General features: G+C 47.3%; 1 protein-coding gene and 1 long non-coding RNA gene across 2 annotated transcripts in view; both read right to left on the bottom strand.

The window, feature by feature from the left end:
• Nucleotides 1-2,984: 2,984 nt before the first annotated feature.
• Nucleotides 2,985-11,312, bottom strand: LOC142291542 (protein kintoun-like). Its single transcript, XM_075336142.1, is given in 5 exon segments — nucleotides 2,985-4,575; nucleotides 4,577-4,648; nucleotides 4,651-4,890; nucleotides 7,595-7,717; nucleotides 9,361-11,312. Coding segments are annotated over 5 exon segments (2,241 nt in total). The 5' UTR covers nucleotides 11,074-11,312; the 3' UTR covers nucleotides 2,985-4,482.
• A 1,685-nt stretch (nucleotides 11,313-12,997) lies between these two features.
• The window catches only part of LOC142291544 (uncharacterized), a 29,281-nt gene continuing 19,051 nt past the window's right edge, over nucleotides 12,998-23,227 (bottom strand). Inside the window, exons 2-3 of the long non-coding RNA XR_012750503.1 lie at nucleotides 16,455-16,555; nucleotides 12,998-13,445 (exon numbers count right to left, since the gene is read on the bottom strand). This is a non-coding gene — a long non-coding RNA (uncharacterized LOC142291544). The remainder of the gene's footprint in view (nucleotides 13,446-16,454; nucleotides 16,556-23,227) is intronic.

Below are 23,227 nucleotides of genomic sequence, written 5' to 3'. Positions count from 1 at the left end.
GAGCTTTCCAGGACATTCGTGTTACAGTTCGGGTCCAGAGGCTGTTAAAAAAAAAAAAAAGCACGTTTTTAAAAAAAGATTATGATCATACTTACAGGTCCCGCAACGTGTCCTGCAGACTCTGTCTCCCAGAGCTTCTGCTTCCGCGTCCGTCCGAATATTGCTGTTCCCCCCTTTAAGCACCTCTGGCTAAAAGGACCTGCCGTGACGTCATACCCATGTGTCCAGTGACATGTGAATGTTGTATTGCCTCATTGGCTATAGACTGGTCACGTGAGTATGACGTCATCAAAGGAGTGTCATTGCATCACGACACACAATCTTCCGACGGCAGCGGGTCAGTTGCGTGTATTTCCATGCAGCTGAGGCGCTCCTGTCCTGAGAGTGGGGTGATATAATGCGAGACGCAAGTGCAATCATCCCCTCACTGTCAGCCTCTCCTTCATTGCTCTGTCCAAAGCGATGTAGCAGACCTGACATGGTTCTCACTGTGCTTCTCACTATGTATAGACACTGTCTGTGCACAGTGATGAAGCAGAGTGGACATCGCTGTCCTGGTGGATTACGTCGGACTAAGGATTTTTTTTTCTAATAAAGATGGAGTCTCTAAATTTTTTTTTGTTTAATTTCTGCTAAAAAAAATTCTCTGTTGTGTTTTTTTTGTTTTTTTTACTGTTTCCTAGAAATTCATGGTGGCCATGTTTAATTTGGCGTGACAGAATGAATTTTGGGCTTAGTACCATCTGAAAATACAAAGCTGGTATTAACCCCTTTATTACCCAGCGAGCCACCGCCATCATGGCCGCTGGACGAGCCGGGTATAGCGCCTGGAAATGTCGCTAAGAAACAATGCGCCATTTCCAGGGGTGGCTGCGGGCTGCCGAGAATCCCAGCCCCCAGGCTTTACCTGACTTGCAAACAAAATACGGTGGGAGTCCACGCATTTTTTGTTTTTAATTATTTTTTTAAATAAAAAAAAAATAAATGGACTTCCCTGTATTTTGATCGCCAGCTAAGGTAAATCAGGCAGATGGGGGTGTAAGACCCTAGCCGTCTGCTTTATCTGCGCTGAGAGTCAAAAATAACTCAGAACGCTACGTCATTTTTTTTTATGATTTATTTCTACAGTACAGTGATGTCAGACAATCAAAATACAGGGAAGCCAATTTTTTTAGTTATATAAATAATTAAAAAAAATATGCGTGGGCTCCCGCTGCATTTTTTGTATTGCTAGCTAAGGGTAATGTAACAGCTACTGGCTGCTAACCCCCACTGCTTGGTGTTACCTTCACTGGCAATGGAAAATGCAGGGAAGCCTTTTTTTTTTGGCAAAAAACTAGAAGAAAAATAACGTGGGCTTCGCCACATTTTTGCATGCTAGACAGGTAGGTACAGCAGGCAGGTACGAGATGCACTGACAGGACCTAGCATGACGTCATAGCAATGTGAGCAGTCATTCACACGTGACTGGTCACATGCTATGATGTCACAGAAGGTCCTTTGGTTACCGGGCGGCACAGTGATGATCAGACTCGGAAGGAGAAGCGGCGGGAGACAGAGTCTGCAGGACGCGTCACGGGACCTGTAAGTATGACAATGTTTATTATTAACTGTATTCTTTATTTTACAGCGCCCCCGCCCCATCACATAACTGTAAAGTCCAAGTTCGGTGTTCGAACGTAAGTTCGCGTTATATGAGAACCCGAACTTTACAAAACGTTCGGGCGAGTCTCCCGAACACCGAGAGGTTCGCCCATCACTAAACAGGATCTCATTTCTAACTCTCACCCAGAACTAACAGTCATCACCTATAAGCATATCCATTACCAGACTGACAGATGAGGCTGATGTACTTACTCTGACAATTCATGTCAGAATGCCTGTATTATCCATTTTTTAGGTTTCCTGCCTAGTTGGAATAAACACAATGCCCTCATAAGGAAACTTCTAATCGAAACATAGCCCATGTCTGACATTTAGATGATTGATACTACAGAAAGTGCTATAACATCTATGTAGTCTTCTTACAGGAAGGGGGGTATCATTGGGGCTACACAGGGGCCATCTGACACGTTGGCCTGACAGGTGGTTAAGTTCCTATATGAATGGAGGAGTGGGGGGGGGGGGGTTTGAAGAAACATGGCATGTAATATGTGAGTTCTCACTTGTTATCACCCACACTCCAGTGAGACTTGCTATTTAAATAATACAATCTAGGCTGTACTGAAACCATAATCCCAGGACCAAGTGTATGGAAGACAAATTACACAATGGTTGGGTGGTCACATGTGGGGGTCAGCGTGAGCCGGATGTGATCCATAAACGCCTTCTCCTACCTTCAAATAAACAGAAAGGTAACGTTTCAGGAATTCGTCACCCTGTGCTTGTGTATTTGGGGTGTGCCGCTCACCTTTGCAGCCTATACATTTCCCCTTGTAGTCACACCCCACGTCATGTGCAGAGAAGAGCGTATGCGACACTTCTACATCAGAGGTGACCTCACCTGCTACAGGCCTATCAGAATCACATTGCCATCATTCCGACAGATCTTAAAGTAAGTACCCCAGCCTCATCAGGTCTACATTACTCAATTGAATATAGTTTCTATTGTGAAACCTGGTGACAAATTCACAGAAAACCTTTAGCCTACGATAGAGGCAAGTCAGTGCATTTACCGGACTGTCGACACTTTGATATTTAGCTGCTGTGAACCAAACTGACAGTATCACATATCTAATCAAATGTAGTGTTAGCCAACTCGTGGCTGCCGCAAAACTGCAACTCCAAGCATAGCGTGACTGATCAAGCAGAGGCATGCTGGGAGTTGTAGTTTTGTAGGGCATGTTTAGGAGGCAGGACCAGAGGTAGATGTAATGCAGCGAGGCAATACCTAAAGGCTTTTCTACATATGGCCCAAAAAAAGAAAGAAAAAAAAACAAAAAACCATCAAACAGAAGATTTTTTTTGTAAATTTTATTTGCACACAACACAAACAACACAATCATTTCTTATCACACTTTATAAACACTCGGATTTTGGCCCCTGGAGCCGCTGAACGTTCAGTTCCCAGATTCCAGCAGCAAATTTCTACTCGTTTCCCAGAGATCTGGTCACAGTTTTGGCAAAGAAATAAAAAGCGGAAACGAGGACCAAAATAAAATAAAAAAATACAAATAAAGCGAGCTCGCAGTCTCAGGAAATCTTTGGCACACAATAATTACTTATAATTAAGGCACAACCATCTTCTACGAGAAGCAAAACACATAAGAAGGTTGAGGCGTCTTTCAAGGGGTTGCTCACCATTAGAAGAACGTTTGCCACAAAACAGCGCCCCCCCCCCCCCCCCCACACAGGTTGTGTGTGGAATCGCAGCTCAGCACCACTGATGTGAATAGGAAAGAGCTCAGATACCGCTCACAACCAGGGGTGGCGCTATTTTCAGTATACAGCAGCCATGTTTTTCTAATATTGTACAACAGCTTCACAGAAGACATTGTCCATTCTATTAAATACTTATATTCTCCAAAAAATACATTTTTTTTGTTAACCCTACATTGTGACATTCCTCTGTTACTCCTCTAGGAAATTATGCTGCTGGGTGTTAAAAAATAAATAAAAATAAATAAAATTGTTTTTTGGATGTACCCCAAAGCCCATAGAATAGACTCTATAGACAAGATGGGGACTGGTCATAGATTTCCCAGGAGGGTGAACAGAGGAACTACACAAGGCAAACTTAGAAGATAAGAAGTCACAGATTATTCACAGGGGAATACAACTACTAAAGTGAACATGTTCGGAAGACTCAGTGCAAAGAGGACCATGCTCGGCCGAGTGCAGCGCACAGGGAGGGACGGATGTCAGTGACACCGGACAGAATCCCTGCACCATGTTTTCCCTGCTCCGGGCATAACACATCAGCATTGCCCAAGGTAAAAAAAAAATAAAAATACATAATCCTAACATAAAAGACCATACCCAAAAGGATCCCAGTGTAACCCCCTCCCCCAAATGAAGGTGATGCCTCAGCACTGATTCAATTTTGCTTAACGCAGCCCATAATAGTGCGGCCATGATACGGACTCTCCTGGGTACGGACGTATTCACACAACCATATTTTCTGTTCTGTATCACGCTTGTGGTCTCCTAACCTGAACTAACAGCGTCACATAATATATGGCTACCAGGCTGTCAGTGCAGGTCGGGTATTGCAATGGTAACACGGATCAGAAAGTACGGCCGAGCCCCTTCTGTCTAGAGGTTAAAAAAATAATAAAATGTTGTTAAAAAAAAAAAAATCAAGATCTCACGTATCACAAGATCCTAGTAAACCAATCTAGGTCTGGAACCTGTCTGGCAGATTTGATGAGACAACGGATAAAAGGGAAAAAAAAAACAAAAAAAAAAACCCCAACTCTACAGTAAAGAGTGATAGTTAGGTGGCAGTATTCAATTCTATCTACAAGGAATAATCAGTCCAGGTCAAACAAAGGCACATAGTGTTCTGTGATCGGAGAAGAAGAGGGCAGAGCTGTCGGAGCAGGCGACATCGTAGAGGACACGGTCTGTATGGAAGTGTTGGGTGTAGGATTTGGAGAAGCTCTGCACCATCCGGCAAATCATCTTCATCAAGTTCGGGGGCCGGTGTGTGCAGAGACCCTCATCTTCCTCAGCGGGGTGGTCTGTGTGCGTTCGCTGGGCAGAGGGCTGTGCAGGGGGTGATGTCGGACAGCCCATCGGCAGGTGTGGACTTTGCCGGCTTTCCTCGGAGGTCTCGCTGGTATCGGATTGGCTTGTGCTATCAGAATGACTGCTCCTCAGACTCAGAAGCCCGCTCAGACCCCAATGCTGCTCTTCTTCGGTCAGCAAGTGCTCTTCTTCCACATATATCTGTAAGTAACACAGAGAAGTGATGAAATATTCACCAAGAACATCCCAATCTTACAATGAAGGGAAGGATGGAAAATCAATTAATACACAAACAATTCTGGAGAAATCATGTACTTTTCAGATACAATAACAGATAAGTCAATTGGAAACCGACAGCAAGGCTGCAGACCAGCGCATCACTAACAGCTTAGCCAATACAAACAAGAGAGACTACACGCCGCACGGTGTAGGGGCATGTTCACATGCGGCATATGTCTGGGTGATGGGAACTGCACATCTCCATGGGGAGGCTGCAAGAACCCATCCACGTGGGTGAACGAAACAAATCCACTGAGTGCATTTGCCGATTCACAGTACAAACTCGTCACAAGATGCTACTTACCTAGAACACTTCGGGGGCCGGTAACAACTGGAGGGCGCCAATGGTCGTCCGTGAACCTTATAATGAGCTCTGGACTATAGGATAAAAAAGGGCTATTTGCAATTTTGTTTTCATTTACAAAATTTTTTTTTTTTTTTCAACAAAACAAAAATAAAATAAAGAGGCTCCAGAGGGAGGGTCCCCCGGCCAGCAGTGGCAGGAGAGGGGGCTGCACAGGCTATGGGAGCGGTGCATACGGTGGAGCAGTGAGAAGCAGTGCGTGTGCGGCCTCCTCGCCTGTCACTGCAGGGCGGCCCGGCTGACAGGAGGGATTGGGAAGGGTTTGTGCGGCCTCCTCGCCTGTCACTGCAGGGCGGCCCGGCTGACAGGAGGGATTGGGAAGGGTTTGTGCGGCCTCCTCGCCTGTCACTGCAGAGCGGCCCGGCTGACAGGAGGGATTTGGAAGGGTTTGTGCGGCCTCCTCGCCTGTCACTGCAGGGCAGCCCGGCTGACAGGAGGGATTGGGAAGGGTTTGTGCGGCCTCCTCGCCTGTCACTGCAGGGCGGCCCGGCTGACAGGAGGGATTGGGAAGGGTTTGTGCGGCCTCCTCGCCTGTCACTGCAGGGCGGCCCGGCTGACAGGAGGGATTGGGAAGGGTTTGTGCGGCCTCCTCGCCTGTCACTGCAGGGCGGCCCGGCTGACAGGAGGGATTGGGAAGGGTTTGTGCGGCAGCCTCTTTACAACATGAGCAAGACATGAAGGAAAAACAAAAACCACGGTATAAAGAGCACAATTCAGGGGAAAAGGAGGCCATACGTGGTGACACCTGGCGCTACAGACCAGAAGATTACAGTGTGGTCACATCGGTCTGTCCCATTTATTAGAAAATTGTGTAGAACTAATGTATATCCTCTATCCACAGGACAGGTGATCATGAGGTCAGTGGGGTCCAATCAATTGTACAGGTCTGGGGGTGCCAGGTCCCCTATGTGCACGGAGGGTCAGTGACCCATTTACTGTCCACAGGAGCGGCAGTGACACAAGTGGAAATGTGTGTGACCCCTCTACTTATGACTGGTGCTGGTTCCAGCAGGTAAATAAAAAAAGTACCTGACACCAAAAAGCGCAGTCATTAAAGGGGTTCAGCGGTCACATGATACTCAGGAATTGTCCTTAGGATAGAGCATTAATATCAGATTGGTCTGATAATACGGCATCAGCTCAGAGTGAAGAGGAAGCCGTTCTCCAGATCACAGCTCCGCTCAGTGACTACATCCGGCCACCACAGGACCGGGTCACAGCCGAGCGCTGGATCACCACCGGTCTGATACTGATCCATCCTGAGGACAGGTCAGCAATATTGTGTGACCGGTGACCCTCTGTACATGGAGACTGCTGGACTACATGAGTTACAAGATATGGCACATTAGGTGAGACAATCCTGCAGCTTCATTACACAGGTGCTGCAGAACCTCATGTCACTCGTATAGGGTGTAAACTGGGAGGAGATGGGACTAACTCACTACACTGTCTGGACCTAGAGGCATCAAAGAGGCGGCCCAAAGACTGAAGAAATGTCCATCTACATCCCTATCTATGTATTGCCCCAGTCTAAGCTAATTTGTAATATGGCTGTATTACAAATCTCCTACTGTCAGAGCGCTCAGAGTACACAGCAGCGTGCAGAGACCACCGCAGTGATGTCACTTCTTGGGGGGTCTCTACATGTCACTGGGTACTTTCTTCTGCGCCCTGACAGTGTGTTCCCGGATCTACTGATCTGATACAGTGAGCGGAGAGGGGCACAGCAGCCTCTGGAGTTAGTGGCACTGATGACGCTTCATTCCAGGGAGGAGGCAGACACTGACAGTGACCGCAGCCTCTGCCCCCAGCTCTGATGATGCCTCATTTCAGTATCCCAGCATGCACTGGGACTCTCAAACAAAGCATTAGACACTGGGGGGTGGAAATTAAACAAATAGGACACATTTAATATAGCCACATTAGAAATTAGTTTAGCTGGGGGCAATGAACAGATAGGGATTTAAATGTTTCCATCCTTCAGACCAAAGGGAGTCTATCAGCACAGGATGATTGTTCCCACCAATCATATGCGCTCGTGCATCATGGCGGCTAATCATCTAAATCCACCTTCCCACTTGCTGGTTTTCCCCTCTTGTGTGATTGACAGCTCTGGCTTCATAGAGCAGAGAAGGGAGGAGATAGAAAACCAGCCGGTGGGAAGGCGGAGGTAATGATTAGCCGCCATGATGCACGAGCACCTGTGCTTGGTGGGAACAGTCGTCCCGTGCTGAAATAACAGAGCTTTGGGTCGGTGCTTACCTTCAGCCGGATGTGGGTCCTTCTGTCAGTCATTTCCAGGACATTTATCTGGGTGGACCATGGCATAGTAGAAGGGGGTAACCTATTAGCAGCCATATTCTTTTCATTACTAAAGCTTCTCTCCTAGAAAAGAAAAAAAAAAGTCAGGTAACATCTCAGATACAATTGTGAACATAGCCATTAACCCTTTCAGGGATAGGGATGTTATAACTGCCAACACCAGCCCTGTCAGTGTAAAAATGGGGAGATGCCTTTTATGCAAACCTTAGTTTGTCACCCCCTTCTCGGTACAGATGGCCACCCATCCCCCGCTGTGTAGTTTGACATTTTTTTTCCATGGTAAAGAATATAATACACAATGTAATGGCATGTACTGCAGGACGGCCAAAGCCCGAGAACACGCTCCCACAGTAGCTGCCATTGTGGTCCAGCTTGCAGTTATTACACAGGCCAACAGATGGCAGCACTGAGTCACCACCATGTAATGCTGCATATTCCCCTTGGCTGCCCACAGCTACACCAGTGATCCCCATCTGCAGTCCTCAGGCGCCCCCCATGAGTCCATATTGAATTGTCACCTGTGCAATACTAGGAAACCCTGAAAATGAACTCATGGGGGCTCCTGAGGACTGGAGATAGGGAACACGGCTCTAGATCACGGTCAGCAATCTGTACCACTTCAGCAGGTTACACTACAACTCCCAGCATGCCCTGGAGCACCACAGGATGCCAACTATCATTCTAAAGATTAGGGAACTACAAATATAGACCGTGAATAGAATTATACAGTTTAAACACAAGAAGGTTATACAGAGAAAATGATGTAAATCCAAGTGAGCACTGCCATAGAAAGACAGGGATAACTGGCAGCAAGCCCCAGGATCTGTACACCCAATGTGAGCCATTCCCATCAGAGTACACTAAGGTGTTGTGTAAAGTGTGTACATTACATGAGAAGAGAGGGCGAATCAGAAACACAGGTATAAAAATATATCAGCAAACTGTAGGTAATGAGAATAGCAGAAATAATCACAATGTGGTATATGTGCACGGGCTATACTAATGGAGAAGACCCTCGGTGTAAAGCAAAATGGCAAAGAATACAGGCTATACTAATGGAGAAGACCCTCGGTGTAATGGAAAATGGGAAAGAATACGGGCTATACTAATGGAGAAGACCCTCGGTGTAATGGAAAATGGGAAAGAATACGGGCTATACTAATGGAGAAGACCCTCGGTGTAATGGAAAATGGCAAAGAATACGGGCTATACTAATGGAGAAGACCCTCGGTGTAATGGAAAATGGGAAAGAATACAGGCTATACTAATGGAGAAGACCCTCGATGTAATGGAAAATGGCAAAGAAACAAAGAGAAAAGAACAGATGTGGTGAAAGAAAAAGAGAATTCTCCGACGTCTCAGGGTTTTCACAACATAAATCTACTTATTAGGAATCGGTTTTCTCTGTTTTGTTTCTTTCCCTTTTTACCGAGGGTGAAAGTAAAATGGATAAGAGTATTCCACAGCCTCTCATAAGGCTATAGAGTCTGAACCAGGAGACCAGCGGCACCGTGACCTGGATGTGTGAACGCGGCCTTAGCCTGTGTTGACCGCTGTTTATCAGACGACACATGGACCCATTGTCCTATCGTGGATAGTGTATAACTGATACATCTGCTCTACTCAATGGGTTCACGTGTTGAACAATAATCAGGCAGCACACGGACACCGCATACATGTGTGAATACAGGTATAACATAACTCACCTGCAGAGTGTTGCTGTTCACGCCAAAGTAGAGGCTCTTCCATGGCCTGAAGTTGGCAGTGGACTTCGTCAGCTTGAGGACCATGTTGTTGGCGGACACGTTGACATCGATCTCATCGGTGTTCAGGCTGTACTGTGGCTGGAAGGCCACAAATAAGACGCAAGGAGCATTCGATGTCTTCACACAAAAGCGGACTTCACACTGGTGGCTGCTGACCTCCGAGGTGACGCTGTGCTGGTCAATGTCCTTCATGTGGATGAAGAGAGTCACTGTGGTGGCATCCTGGGAGCAAGTGAATATGGAGTTTGGAGGGGTCTTCTCGGCATCCCTGGTGGTCCTATTGGGCTTAGGAGAGCCCTCTTTGGCTGGCGGAGGAGTGGGCATCAGGCTGGGCAGGTCCTGCTGGACCACGGGCAGGGTGATGAACAGCTGCTTCTTGGTGGTGTCGTAATCGTACATATGCCGACCGTCCTCCACCAGGTAGGGCAGATCCAGCTGCAGCTTGTAGGCCGGATTGTAGGATTCCAGGCTCAGATCCTTGGGGTGGATTTGTAGGACAATGGCGCTCTCCTCTTTCAGTAGGGGCAGGTATACAGTGATCACCAGCTCCTGGGGCACCGGGCTGGGGGCAGAGTCCCGGGGATTTCGGTAGTCCTGCAGGCTGAAAAATGAGCGATGGCGGATGGTGTAGTGGGGGACGGTGGTCTCCAGGGGAGAGGCTCTGCTGTCACTGGCTTCCTCAGGTGACAGGGTGGTCTCCAGGGCAGAGGCTCTGCTGTCACTGGCTTCTCCGGGAGGCAGGGTGGTCTCCAGGGCAGAGGCTCTGCTGTCACTGGCTTCTCCGGGAGGCAGGGTGGTCTCCAGGGGAGAGGCTCTGCTGTCACTGGCTTCTTCAGGTGACAGGGTGGTCTCCAGGGGAGAGGCTCTGCTGTCACTGGCTTCCCCGGGAGGCAGGGTGGTCTCCAGGGGAGAGGCTCTGCTGTCACTGGCTTCCCCGGGAGGCAGGGTGGTCTCCAGGGGAGAGGCTCTGCTGTCACTGGCTTCTCCGGGAGGCAGGGTGGTCTCCAGGGGAGAGGCTCTGCTGTCACCGGCTTCTCCGGGAGGCAGGGTGGTCTTGCTCTTCTGCAGGGAGCCGGTCACACCCTGCGGTTTGGGGAGCGGTAGTGGCAGCAGTGTGCGGTAGAAGGTCGGCTGTCGTCTCCCCATATACTTGCACCTCATGATCTGGACGTTCCTGGTGTCCACGTGCACGTGGTATTGCTGGGCCACGGAGTGCAGCGCGGTCAGATCCACGTGGGAGCGGAAGGACAGGCTCCGGGAAGCCCGGTGCAGGGTGTCCGGGTGGAAGGCCACGTCGTAGATGAGCACCCGGCAGCGGTCCCGGTCCAGCTCCTGCCGGGCAGGGTTGGTGACGTAGTGCAGGCTCCACTGCCGGTACATCTGGCGGGCCCTGTCGGCGGCGGTAGGCCGGTACGGCTTCTTGAGCGCACGGCTGCTGCACATGTTCACGTAAGCTTTGTGGCGGCCGTTCACGATGGTCCGCAGGACGTGCCAGGGCTTCGTGAGGATGAGCCGCACGTCATAGCCCCTCTGCCGCTCCATCTCCCGGATCTCCTGCTCGTAGCGGCGCCGGTTCTCGGAGTCCCGGGGCTCCGCCGTGTACTGGGTGAAAAGCTCCTGGAAGCGGAGGTTATGGAAGTTACAGAGCTGCATCTCTCCGGCGTCTGCTCCGGCTCTGGTCACCTAGGTAACGGGCGCTCAGTGATGAGGTGAAAGCAGATGTGCGGAAGGCCGGACTATTTACATTACACAAAGCCCCGCCCCTCAGCCAATAGGGAGAAAGCGTCATGCTGGTTGTCATGGAGATCAAAGACCGCGGTTATTTACAGTGCAGCTGCAGAGATACGTGCTGCCCGGACAGCTGATGAGTGCACGGGGGAGGGGCAGCTCCTGTCCCAGCATGCTCTGCGGCAGCAGCACAGCCGAGCTGTAACCCAGGACAACGGTGATTCCCAACCATAAACATATTGTATTAATAAAAAGGGAGAAACCACTAGTGATGATGCGTGGGTGCGAGCTCCGGAGCTGCCGCACAATGTGAACACTACTTGCGGCTTTATAGGAATATAAAGGATGAAATGTGCAAAAATGTGGAGCAAATCTGACTGTAACAGCAAATAGGAGGTGGGAACAAAGGGGCCACATGAGAATCCACACAGAGAAGGCCGATTCCCTGCCCTGTGGTTTGGGAATGACAAAGGTTCATTTACAGGGCAAGATGGCGGCTCCTCGTCCTGCGCTAATCCTGCAGGGTGACCGCGGAGAAAGAGCAAACCATCACAGCCCCATTACACAGCATTGGTGCGAGCGCTCTCCTCCAATATATACAGTGCTGGGAAACCTGTGTATACAGCAGAAAGCCAGATCTGCTTTGTTCTTACAGAAAATGAGCGGGAACGGAGTGACCTACATGGGGTTAATTTAGACTGGACTAAGCCTGGAAGAAGCCAAATGTATAGAAAAGGCTGATACGGCTTTACACACACACAATGCAAGCCCTCCTGCAATCTATCTGCACTTTCTGATCTGACTGAACCCAGTATAACAATTTACATCATAATTATTACACTACATTAGGAAATACAGAAAAGACATAAAATGTACATTTATTGTATAGACAGGATCTTCTAATCTTCTGTCACCACAAGCGTATCCTGATCATCCAGTCACACATTCTGCAATTTACACAACACAAGATGGTTATTTACAGCCTCCACATGCAGCACTGGTGACAGTCACTGATGGGTGTATTGTATGTGTGATGTCTCCATAGATCAATAGTGTGGTGATGAGAGAAGCACAGACTGGTGCGGAGCCATCGCACACTCTGTAATCTGGTAGATCAGGAAATGTGATCACTTACAAGTGAAAGGTGATTCATTCCTAAACAATCTGATCGTCATGTATCAATAAGATGACCTTAGGGGTACTTCAGAAACAGCGAGATCGCTACTGAGATCGCTGCTGAGTCACGGTTTTTGTGACGCAGCAGTGACCTCATTAGCGATCTCGCTGCGTGTGACACTGAGCAGCGATCTGGCCCCTGCTGTGAAATCGCTGCTCGTTACACACAGCCCTGGTTCGTTTTTTTATTGCTGCTCTCCCGCTGATAAGCACACATCGCTTAGCAATCGAGAGCAACAATCCTGAATGTGCAGGGAGCAGGAGCCGGCGTCTGACAGCCTGCGGTAAGCTGTAACCAAGGTAAACATCGGGTAACCAAGGTGGTTACCCGATAATTACCTTTGTTACCAGCCTCCGCAGCTCTCACGCTGCCAGTGCCGGCTCCTGCTCCCTGCACACGCTAAGCGAAGCGGTGTGTGCTGGTAACTAAGGTAAACATCGAGTAACCATACCCAATGTTTACCTTAGTTACCAGTGTCCGCAGCTTCCAGATGCCGGCTCCGTGCAAGCGACCCTTACCTATCTTCTGCTGTTATATTAGATGGATAATGGACCGTAAAATGAAAATCCACTTCTTGGAAATGAACCCCGAAAAACATAAAAAATATGAATAAATACCACGTAGTACCTCTGTCCCAAGAGAGCGGCTGCCATTTTGCGCCTCAAAACGTAGCACAGTTTGATCTTTTTATACATTTTTCAACCCCATTGATATTATTCAACGAAAAGTCACAGGTAATTTACTGAGATATTGAACAGATTTCCAACCGTAGTTTAGATAAGCCAGGCAGATTAATTGCCAATTGTGCTCTTCAGCAACATAATGTGCCAAATGCGTCTGCGAGTGGAAGCGAATAGGTATCTGTGCATGACTGGTATAAGCGGTCATGTGCTGCGTCATCCATCATAATACGCCAACATAATCCTTACATATAGGCTTACATCACATAAGGGTTGTTGTTATATTAGCTGCGTTCACATGTCCTGTAATCATCCGTTAGGACGGATACAGCAGAGATCCATGGCAAAATGTCATCTGCTGGATCAGCTTTGTCATCTGGGAGTCTATGGAGAACGGATCAGTTAACGGATTGCTATTTATCTTCCATTTGAAACGGATTCTGCAAGAAAAAAAAAGGATCTGTTACAAATGCAAGAAAACGGATCACTAAAAAGCAATCCATTAACGTATCCGTCTTCCATAGACTCATGTTAATAAACGGATCCGGCAGACATCAGTTATTTAACAACAGACAAAAAGGTAGTGTTTTTAGAACTTTCTTTGTCAACAGATCTCTGCAGGATCCGATGTAACAGAGGACTCGGCCTTATTGAGACATTCAGACCTAACTTGGGACTTCTAAGTATTAGTCTCACACGTCACTTATCCGGGGAATCACCCCATTACAATACATTTCTCACTCGCTCAGCGTCCCTCATGTATCAGGCACCTTCTGCTATTTTATATGTTACTTTTATTTGAGTAATAAAATCCTTTTTTTTATATTTTTTGCTATGATTCTATTTCTATTGCTCCAAATCTAAGATGATTGGGATACGCTAATATTTACTGACATGGTTGTACAAGAAGAAGCAAATGGGTTTCTGTTGTGATATTTTGGTCCAATTACCCCTCAATATTTGCACAAAACCTGAACTCAGCCTGATCTTGGTTTCTGTAGAAGAAATCCTTAGACAGTGAATTTAACATTTCTTACATATTTCATTAGGTGACCTGACTGAATTCAATTGTGAAAGGAAACGCCCCATACAATGCAAAACGCCCATTGTTTGCCCTCATTTTAACATTAATGGGCTTGTGGCTAGCACAGGTTACCTTACTGAGGCCAAACAAGGTCTCCACCAAATACAATATGTCACATAGCCGGCTGATGGGAGGCGGCACCTCCATTGTCTGGGCATGTTATTGGAGCTGTTTATCTATAGATTCTGCTGTTTTGTAAATACAGGAAAGAAAACTGCAGCCACATGAATATGCATTGGTGATGAGAGGTTTCCTTACAGGATTGATGGTGAGACATTCCATATTAGAGATGGAGAAAGGATCATATTTATCTGCGATGACCATTAAATGAGGCAGAGGTTATAATCGCAAAGTATAGTCATACGTCCAGTACACGGGGCTGCCGAAAAGCGGAAGAGGCGTCATGTGTCCCTGAGACCGGATCGTTTTTACAAACTAAAGTGATTGAGAAAGGTTATAAAATGTATTACCAAAGAGAAATGATTACATCTACAAAGACACCAAAGAAGGAGGGGGCATGAAGGTCCGAATGTATACTGAGAATAAAGACCTAAAGAACAGAACGGACCAGCGGCACAATACGACCACCCATCAGAAACGTTTTACAGATTAGCAGTCAGTTTACACTGGCAGACCCAAGCAAACAATGTGCACAGCGCGATCTATACTACATCACTCAGTGCACACAGGCGGCCATAGTGCTCAGCGGTGAGAGTCATTTTACCACAGGACAATGCACCACCAAAAACGAGGATCTTTTATGCTGCACAAAAGATCATTTCACCCAATGAAGGTGCATACTATGCTCGGTACTCGTAACTAGTGATGAGTTGGCACTACCATGCTCGGGTGCTTAGTACTCGTAACTAGTGATGAGCGGGCACTACCATGCTCGGGTGCTCGGTACTCGTAACTAGTAATGAGCGAGCACTACCATGCTCGGGTGCTCGGTACTCGTAACTAGTAATGAGCGAGCACTACCATGCTCGGGTGCTCTGTACTCATAACTAGTGATGAGCGGGCACTACCATGCTCGGGTGCTCGGTACTCGTAACAAGCAGTTGGATGTTCGGATGGGCGCTACTTGAGTACCCGAGTATATTGCAAGTCCGAGCGTCCAACTGCTCTTAATGAGTAAAGAGCACCCAAGCATGGTAGTGCCCGCTCATTACTAGTTACGAGAACAGAGCACCTGAGCATGGTAGTGCTCACACATCACTAGTTACGAGTGTGGAGGTCACCTGAGCTGTAGTATGTTTGTTTAAACGTAATAAGAATATCTGTGTATATAAATAATCAAAATGTAGTTGCATAATTATCTGTCTATGTAGCCATTGCACAGACCTATAGTATAATTCAAAGTTCTATAATCATGAAGGAGTTAACCAAAGATGAAGCCAGAATGTGAAGCTGTAAGAAGTGTTATCAGTAATGTTCACATAGAAGGAATGTACTGGAGGCAGGCAATGTGATGTGAGAAAATGGGGAGTGAAAAGCACTCCTTGTTAGCTTCAAGGTTATTCATGCTTACGGTATAATTGGATCTATCTTATTAAACTAGTTCAGTTGGTGACGCTGGCTGAAAAGAGAGCATGTCTGTGTTCTTTGTCTTATATACATTGATATATATATATATTGGCACTGATACACAGCTAATATGGCATCGTCTCTGGATATCCCAAATGAGGACTCCATTAGCAGTCTTCAACGCAAATTCCTCCCTTGACACGAGTACCGACCAGCTGAGGATGGTAGTGTTCGCTCATCACTAGTTACGAGTACAGAGCAGCTGAACATGGTAGTGCCCGATCATCACTAGTTACGAGTACCGAGTACCTAAGCATGGTAGTGCTCACTCATCACTAGTCACGAGTACTGAGTAACCGAGCAAGGTAGTGTCCACTCATCACTAGTTACCAGTACAGAGTCCCTGAGCATGGTAGTGTTCGATCATCACTAGTTACGAGTACCGAGCACCCAAGCATGGTAGTGCTCGCTCATCACTTGCTACCAGTACCAAGTCCCCGAGCATGGTAGCGCCCGCTACCATATATGATGGATAATTTGCATTCAAGAGGTTCATGGGAAGTTGTGTCACAGAGAGCTTTTAATATAACATTTGGTCTCTGGTGGCTATAGGGATCTGCCTGCCAATGTAGATGTCTGGGCCTCTGTGGAGGAGGTTAGTGTTTTTTTTCAACCAGGGGTAATTTAGTGTCTGCATAAGAAAGAACTGTCAAAAATCAGGGAGCAATGGAGGTGCAGAATGAGCCCCTGGCAGCTTTCTGACATCACATTACTGCACTAGTTCAGTGGACATGAGGCCTAATGCAAGGTAGGTAAAAAAACAAAACCAGACACTTACATGGCTGCTTCTCCACGCCATCAATGATACTGTCGATGACATCCTCGAGCTCCACCTCATTCACAGAGTGCAGCACATCGCTCAGGTACTTGCTGGCCTCCCTAAAACACAAACAATCAGGTTAGCAGATCAAACTTTTCGGCGGCGCCCACATCTTTAATGTGACCCCCTATTCCCCCACTAGAGGAGGCCACTGCCCATCACCCCGGATTGTTACACAAGGTGAGGAAGACAATTGTCCGTCTATGTATAGTTTACACATTGTTAGGGTTTTGCACACAGAATATTTGGAGCAGAAACTCCAGGTTTTTGTAGGAGAATTTGGAGAATATTCGCTTGGTTTCTGCTCCAAAAACTCCTTGGAAATCTTTATCTGCATATAGCCTTAAGGGTACTTTACATGCTGCGACATCGCTAGCGATCTTGTTAGCGATGTGAAATTCTAGATCTTGTTAGCGATGTGAAATTCTAGATCGTAAGTGCGATCTTTCGAGATCGCACATAGGTCATTTTACGCATGTGCGATCTCTAAAGATCGCACTTGCGATCTAGAATTTCACATCGCTAACGAGATTGCTAGCGATGTCGCAGTATGTGAAGTACCCTTTAGAGAACATTCACAAAGAGACTGAAGTTTTATGGAGCAGATCCTTCTCCATTCAAATTGTTTAGATAAACTCTTCTTACTGTTATTTATGGGGAATCCCCTTTAGGCTGTGTGCGCACACTGCGTCTTTTTGACGCTGCGTTTTTGGCCGCTAAAAACGCACAAAAACGCACCTGCGTCGAAAAAACGCATAAAAAAACGCATGCGTTTTTGCTGCGATTTGGTGCGTTTTTAGCTGCGTTTTTGATCTTTGCGTTTTGCTGCGTTTTTCAAATGCATTGCATGGGGGGGAAAACGCAGAAAAACGCAGGAAAGAACTGACATGTCCATTTTTTTTTTTAACTCAAAAACGCAGGTAAAAAAAACGTGCGGACAGCAAAAATGAAAACTCATAGACTTTGCTGGGGAAGCAAAGTCCTGCAGTTTTGAGGCCAAAAACGCACCCGAAAAACGCGCAAAAACGCTGCGAAAAACGCACTGTGCGCACATAGCCTTACTGTTCCTTTTAGGCCTTGTGCACACGCTGCGTTTTTTTCTCCCAAAACTGCAAGTCTATGAGATTTCAGTTTCTGTCCGCACTTTGCAGCTTTATTTTGGCTGCATCTTTGTGGTGACCACATATATGCAGCATGTCAATTCTTTCTGCATTTTTGCCAGTGTTTTTGAGCCCTTACAGTCAATAGATTTGACTGGAAAAAAAACGCACACTGGGCAAAAAATGCTGTAAAAATTGCATGCCGAGGGTGCGTTTTTTGGGGACTAAAACCGTGCGTCTTTGTGGTCACCATAAAAGATGCAGCGTACGCACTTAGCCTTATTTCTTATTTCCAGAAGCTATTTCTGCTAGAAACAAGTCATGGTCTTTGAATTCCTCCATAACCTGCGTGCCCAGAGCCTAGGGGTCTGTTATTCAGGCAGATTTCCCCTGGAACCCACCACAAATAAATGACGATATTCTCGCTGCCTCTACCACCTGAAAAAAGTCAGAAAGTGCACACACCCTTAGAGGCTCTACTTAGGGTCATAAATGTTGGGACAGACCCTCTGGCCCCCTCCCGACCTTATTACAGACCGACCGACCTTACTTCCCACTTGTTATATAGTCATTATAGTCTACGGTAAACAAGTCAAGAGTGATTAGCGACCAGAGATTGAAAATTCAACACATCTGTAAACATCTGACTCCTTAGCTCTGTGTGCACTGACACCGCAGGGGCTGAGCGTGTGCACACACAATCCCACACTCAATAAATGGAGTTTGAGCACCTCTTTCTCAACCAGTGTGATCCCAGAGGTCACCAGTATCCCAGATGTCTTCGGCTGTCGGGTGCTGCAAATAGCATCAGGGCACTGTGCACTGCATTTAGCATCAGATTGCTCGATAGAGTATGGCGGCTGCTCGAGCACCATGCTTGAGTCCACGCTCCACGTTTCCAGGCTTTTTATCAGCCAGTAAACATGCAGGGATTGCCAGCCAAGCATAGTAATGCTGTAGCCATCTTAGCTACTGGCATTACTGTGATTGTTCAGCCACACAGCATCATCGGGTCTACCATACTCGACACTTAACTCCTGATGAGCGAGCACTGCCATGCTTGGGTGATCGGTGCCAAGGATCAGACACGTGCCATGTCAGATGTCCTCAAGTCTTGCAGCGTCTCTCCACACCCGAGGTACCTTTAGTAGCGACAGCCACTGCCCCATCACATAGGTAATTTGCTGCTGACTAGTGATGAGCAAACACTACAATGCTCAGTACTCGTAACTAGTGATGAGCGAGCACTACCATGCTCAGGTGATTGAATCTAGTGATGAGCGACCACTACCATGCTCGGGTACTCAGTACTCCTAACTACTGAAGAGCGAGCACTAACTTGCTCGGGTGCTCAGTACTCATAACTAGTGATAAGCGAGCACTACCATGCTCAGGTGCTCGGTACTCGTAACTAGTGATGAGCGAGCACTACCATGCTCAGGTGCTTGTAGGAGCTGTGGAGAGATTAAAGCGCAATAGGGTCTTACCCTTATAGGCACAGGGCAATAGGCAGGGGAGCAAATATACTCACCAACTGTAGTTGTGACAGTCACAACTACTATAATCGCATAGACAGATAGATCCAGGCAGCGGCAACCCCAGGTGACTTGATAACAGAGAACAATAGTAGAAAAAGGGTTTTCTATACCGCGCCAATGATCACCAAATGAAGATCCGGATTGATGTGATCCCTTTGATTTGATGTTGTTTCTATGGTCCTGAGGAAGGGAGCAGAGCTCCTGAAACGCGTAGACCTGTGCTACAATAAAGCCACATCAATCCGGATCTTCATTTGGTGATCATTGGCGCGGTATAGAAAACCCTTTTTCTACTATTGTTCTATGCTCAGGTGCTTGTAACAAGCCGTTGGATATATGAATGGGCGTGACTTGTGTACCGAGACCGATATCATGGAAGTCAATGGGTGAAATGCTCGAGTTCCTCATTGACATCTGTTATGCTCGTGTACTTGAGTTGCGGCCATACGAGCATCCGAGTGCTCATTACAAGTACCGAGCATGGTGCTCGCTCATCACTAGTTACGAGTACTGAGTAACCGAACATGGTAGTGCTCGCTCATCACTAGTTACGAGTACCGAGCACCTGAGCATGGTAGTGCTCGCTTATCACTAGTTATGAGTACCGAGCACCTGAGCATGGTAGTGCTCGTTTATCACTAGTTATGAGTCCTGAGTACCCGAGCAAGTTAGTGCTCGCTCTTCAGTAGTTACGATTACTGAGTACCCGAGCATGGTAGTGCTCGCTCATCACTTGTTACAAGTAACGAACACCGAACCATGGTAGTGCTCACTCATCAACAGATATAAGTACCGAGCACCCAATCATGATAGTGCTCGCTCATCATTAGTTACGAGTACCGAATACCTGAGGATGGTAGTGCCCGTTCATCACTAGTTAGCAGTAAGTTTTCTCCTATGTGATGGGGACAGCGGCAGTCTCAACTTAAACGTACCTCGGGTGCAGAGAGACGCTGCAAAACTTGACAGAACAGCTGACATGGCACGCGTCTGATCCTAGGCACTGGCAGGCATCGTGCAGATTAAATACTGTATATTAGGACACATGTGCTACTACTAATGGGCACAGTACAGTCACCCCAATGTGCAGCAGCATCTTTCCAATTCTAATGTCAGCTCTGGTTGAAAATGAGCTGCACATACCTTTAAAGGGAACAGATCACCACTTTTTCGGCCTATAAGCTGCGGCCACCGCCACCGGGCTCTTATATACAGCATTCTAACATGCTGTATATAAGAGCCCAAGCCGGGGGTATAACAAAAAAAACACTTTATAATACTTACCTAACGGTCGCACGGTGGGCCTTATGGGTGTCTCCGTTGTTCGGCGCCTCCTCTTTCGGCCATCTTTGTCCTCTTTCTGAAGCCGGTGTGCATGACGCGTCTTCGTCATACACACTCGCCGTTCCTGTGCAGGCGCACTACAATACTTTGATCTGCCCTGCTCAGGACCTGAAAGCCGACGAGAGTGGATGACGTTGGACGCGTCATGCACCGCGGCTAGAGAAGAAGGAGCACAAAGATGGCCAAAAGTGCAGTGCCCGGTGCTAGTTGCAGTGCTCAGTGCCCCAACGCTAGAGGCAGTGCCTGACTCTAGATGCAGTACCCAGATGTTAGATACAGCGCCCATCACCCTGACACTATGTACAGTGCCCTGACGATAGAGGCAGTGCTCAAATGTTAGCATCGGAGTGCCGGGCGTTGCATCTGTCTCCAGTGCCCGATGCTAGATGCAGTTCCCAGATGTTAAATGCAGCGCCCGGCAACCAGATGCTACATACAGTGGCTCCATGCTAGATGCAGTGCCACGACGCCAGAGGCGGCACCCAGCGCCCCAACGTAGCGTACAGTGTACAGTGCCCCGATGTTAGATTTAGTGCCTGACACTAGATGCAGTGCCCAATGCCCCGATTTTAGATGCTACGCAATTTTGCAAATTTCTCAATCTTAGTGCCACTTGCGGTCATCAATTTGGATCCTCTATTTCTTACAGAGAATTAAAACCTTTCCCGATCACGTGATGATGGGACCAATATAGGACACGGCTCTGTGCACGGTTGTGTAAGGAGTCGAGCGCCTCTGCCTCCATCGAACGACCTCCAGAAGTAAGGATTCCCTTCAATGACACAAAGCAGAGGTCTTAACCTTAGATTAAGTCTGTGTGCACACATGGCGTGTTTTTATCGTGCATTCTGACGTGTCTAACTGCAGATTTGTTACAAAACCTGAAGGGGATCCGCACGTTGTTTATTTATGGTTTGCAGATTTGGTGCAGACAATCTGCAGCGTGTCAATTCTTTCGGTGCTTTTTCATCCATTGACTTTAAATGGAGTCAGTTAAAAACATAGGTATAAAAATGATTCCGGATTTTCTTTGAATACTTTTTAGACAGCAGTGAATGATACACAGGGATTACCTGTTTGGCCTCAGAGTCACATCTATCCCCTCTCGGAGTTCCAGGGTCACAGTCATATGATAACTATTCTCCCGCATGGGGTACAGCCGCATTACACATTATAATGGTGATGTGCGGTTATTTTACACCTGGACTGCTCATTTGTTCCCTCATTAGTTCTCTGCCAGTCTCTTCACATTCACACCCTGGAGCCATTATTCACTGTTTTTACTTTATTTTGTCCTTATTTACACATGTTTTCAGACTAAATGTTTTTATTTTGTGCCCTGGATCTGTTTTTATCCTACACATTCCCCCATTGTCTCTTTGTAAATGGTTATATCCCTTTGAATTGATTTAACAGCAAAGAATTTTTACATGAATCACTGGAGAAAAGTCTCTATAGCTCTGAAGAGGTAGATAATAGAGCGACACACAAGAAAATGTCACCCTGTGGAAATTATTTTACAGCTTTTTATGATTAAATAAACAAATAAAAAAAAATTAAGTGAGGTCATTACTAATTTTCATAACCAGCAAAGGTAAAGCAGACAGCTGAGGGCTGGTATTATCAGGCTGGGAAGGTCCATAGTTATTGGGCCCTTCCTAGTCAGAAATAGCAGTTTGCATTTGATGCGCCAATTCTGGTGCTTCGCCCGGCTCTTCCTGATTGCCCTGGTGCGGTTGTATTAGAGGGACCTCATGCTGTTTTTATAAAATGCATTTACCGTATTTTTCGGACTATAAGAAGCACTTTTTTCCCCCAAATTTTGGGGGAAAGTGGGGGGTGCGTCTTATAGTCCGATGGCTGTGGTGCGGTGGTGGTGGAGCGGGTGAAGGCGGGTGCGGTGGTGGTGGTGGTGCGGGTCATCAGAGGCAGGAGCAGGCTGTAGCAGCGATACCCTGACCACATGGGCCCGTTCATTTGATATGCACGCCCATTCTCCCGCCCATCATCTCTCAGCGCTGAAGCCGGCGCTGACAGGTGAGCGGGATGATGGGCGGGGGAGGCATGCATACTAAAGATCCGGCCCGCGTAAATCACCCCTGGCAACTACAGCCTGGAGTGATCATGTGCGGCTGTATTCACTTCCCCCGTGCACCATCATCAGCGCAGGGGGCAGTGAATAAGTACGGTATACTCACTGTTCCCCTGCAGCATCGCGATGTCTTCCTGTCTGCCGGCTCGCTGATGTGTGTGGAAAGCAGTGAGCACAGTGATGACGTCATCGCTGTACACATGGCTCCACACAGGTAAGCTGGCACACAGACAGGAAGCGAGCGATGCTGCGTGGAGTGAGGAGAGGCGACTACACAGCGGGAGTCCTCCAGATGTTACTGCAAATCCGGCCGCAGCTGAAGTGACCGCGAGATCCGCGGCTACTTCAGTCAGATGATGTTCGGTGACATCTGGAGTCACCGTTGATCCCGGCGGCTCACTTCACTTGCAGCCTGACCCTCACAGAGAGCGGTCGTGTTCTATGGCTGCTCTCTGTGATTGTCAGATGTAGCAAAGCTGGATGCGTCGTGAGACATTGTGTGGATTACATCGGACCTGGGTGTTTTAGGGGTTAATAAAGTGGTGAAAGAGGGTGTTTTTTTGTCTTTTATTTCAAATAAAGGATTTTTATGTGTTTGTGTTTATTACTTTCACTTACAGCTTACTGATAAGGGGGGTGTCTCATAGACACCTGCCA

Source organism: Anomaloglossus baeobatrachus, chromosome 2 (assembly GCF_048569485.1).
Source record: "Anomaloglossus baeobatrachus isolate aAnoBae1 chromosome 2, aAnoBae1.hap1, whole genome shotgun sequence".
Lineage (NCBI taxonomy): Eukaryota > Metazoa > Chordata > Amphibia > Anura > Aromobatidae > Anomaloglossus > Anomaloglossus baeobatrachus.
This window is presented reverse-complemented; position numbering and strand designations above follow the sequence as displayed.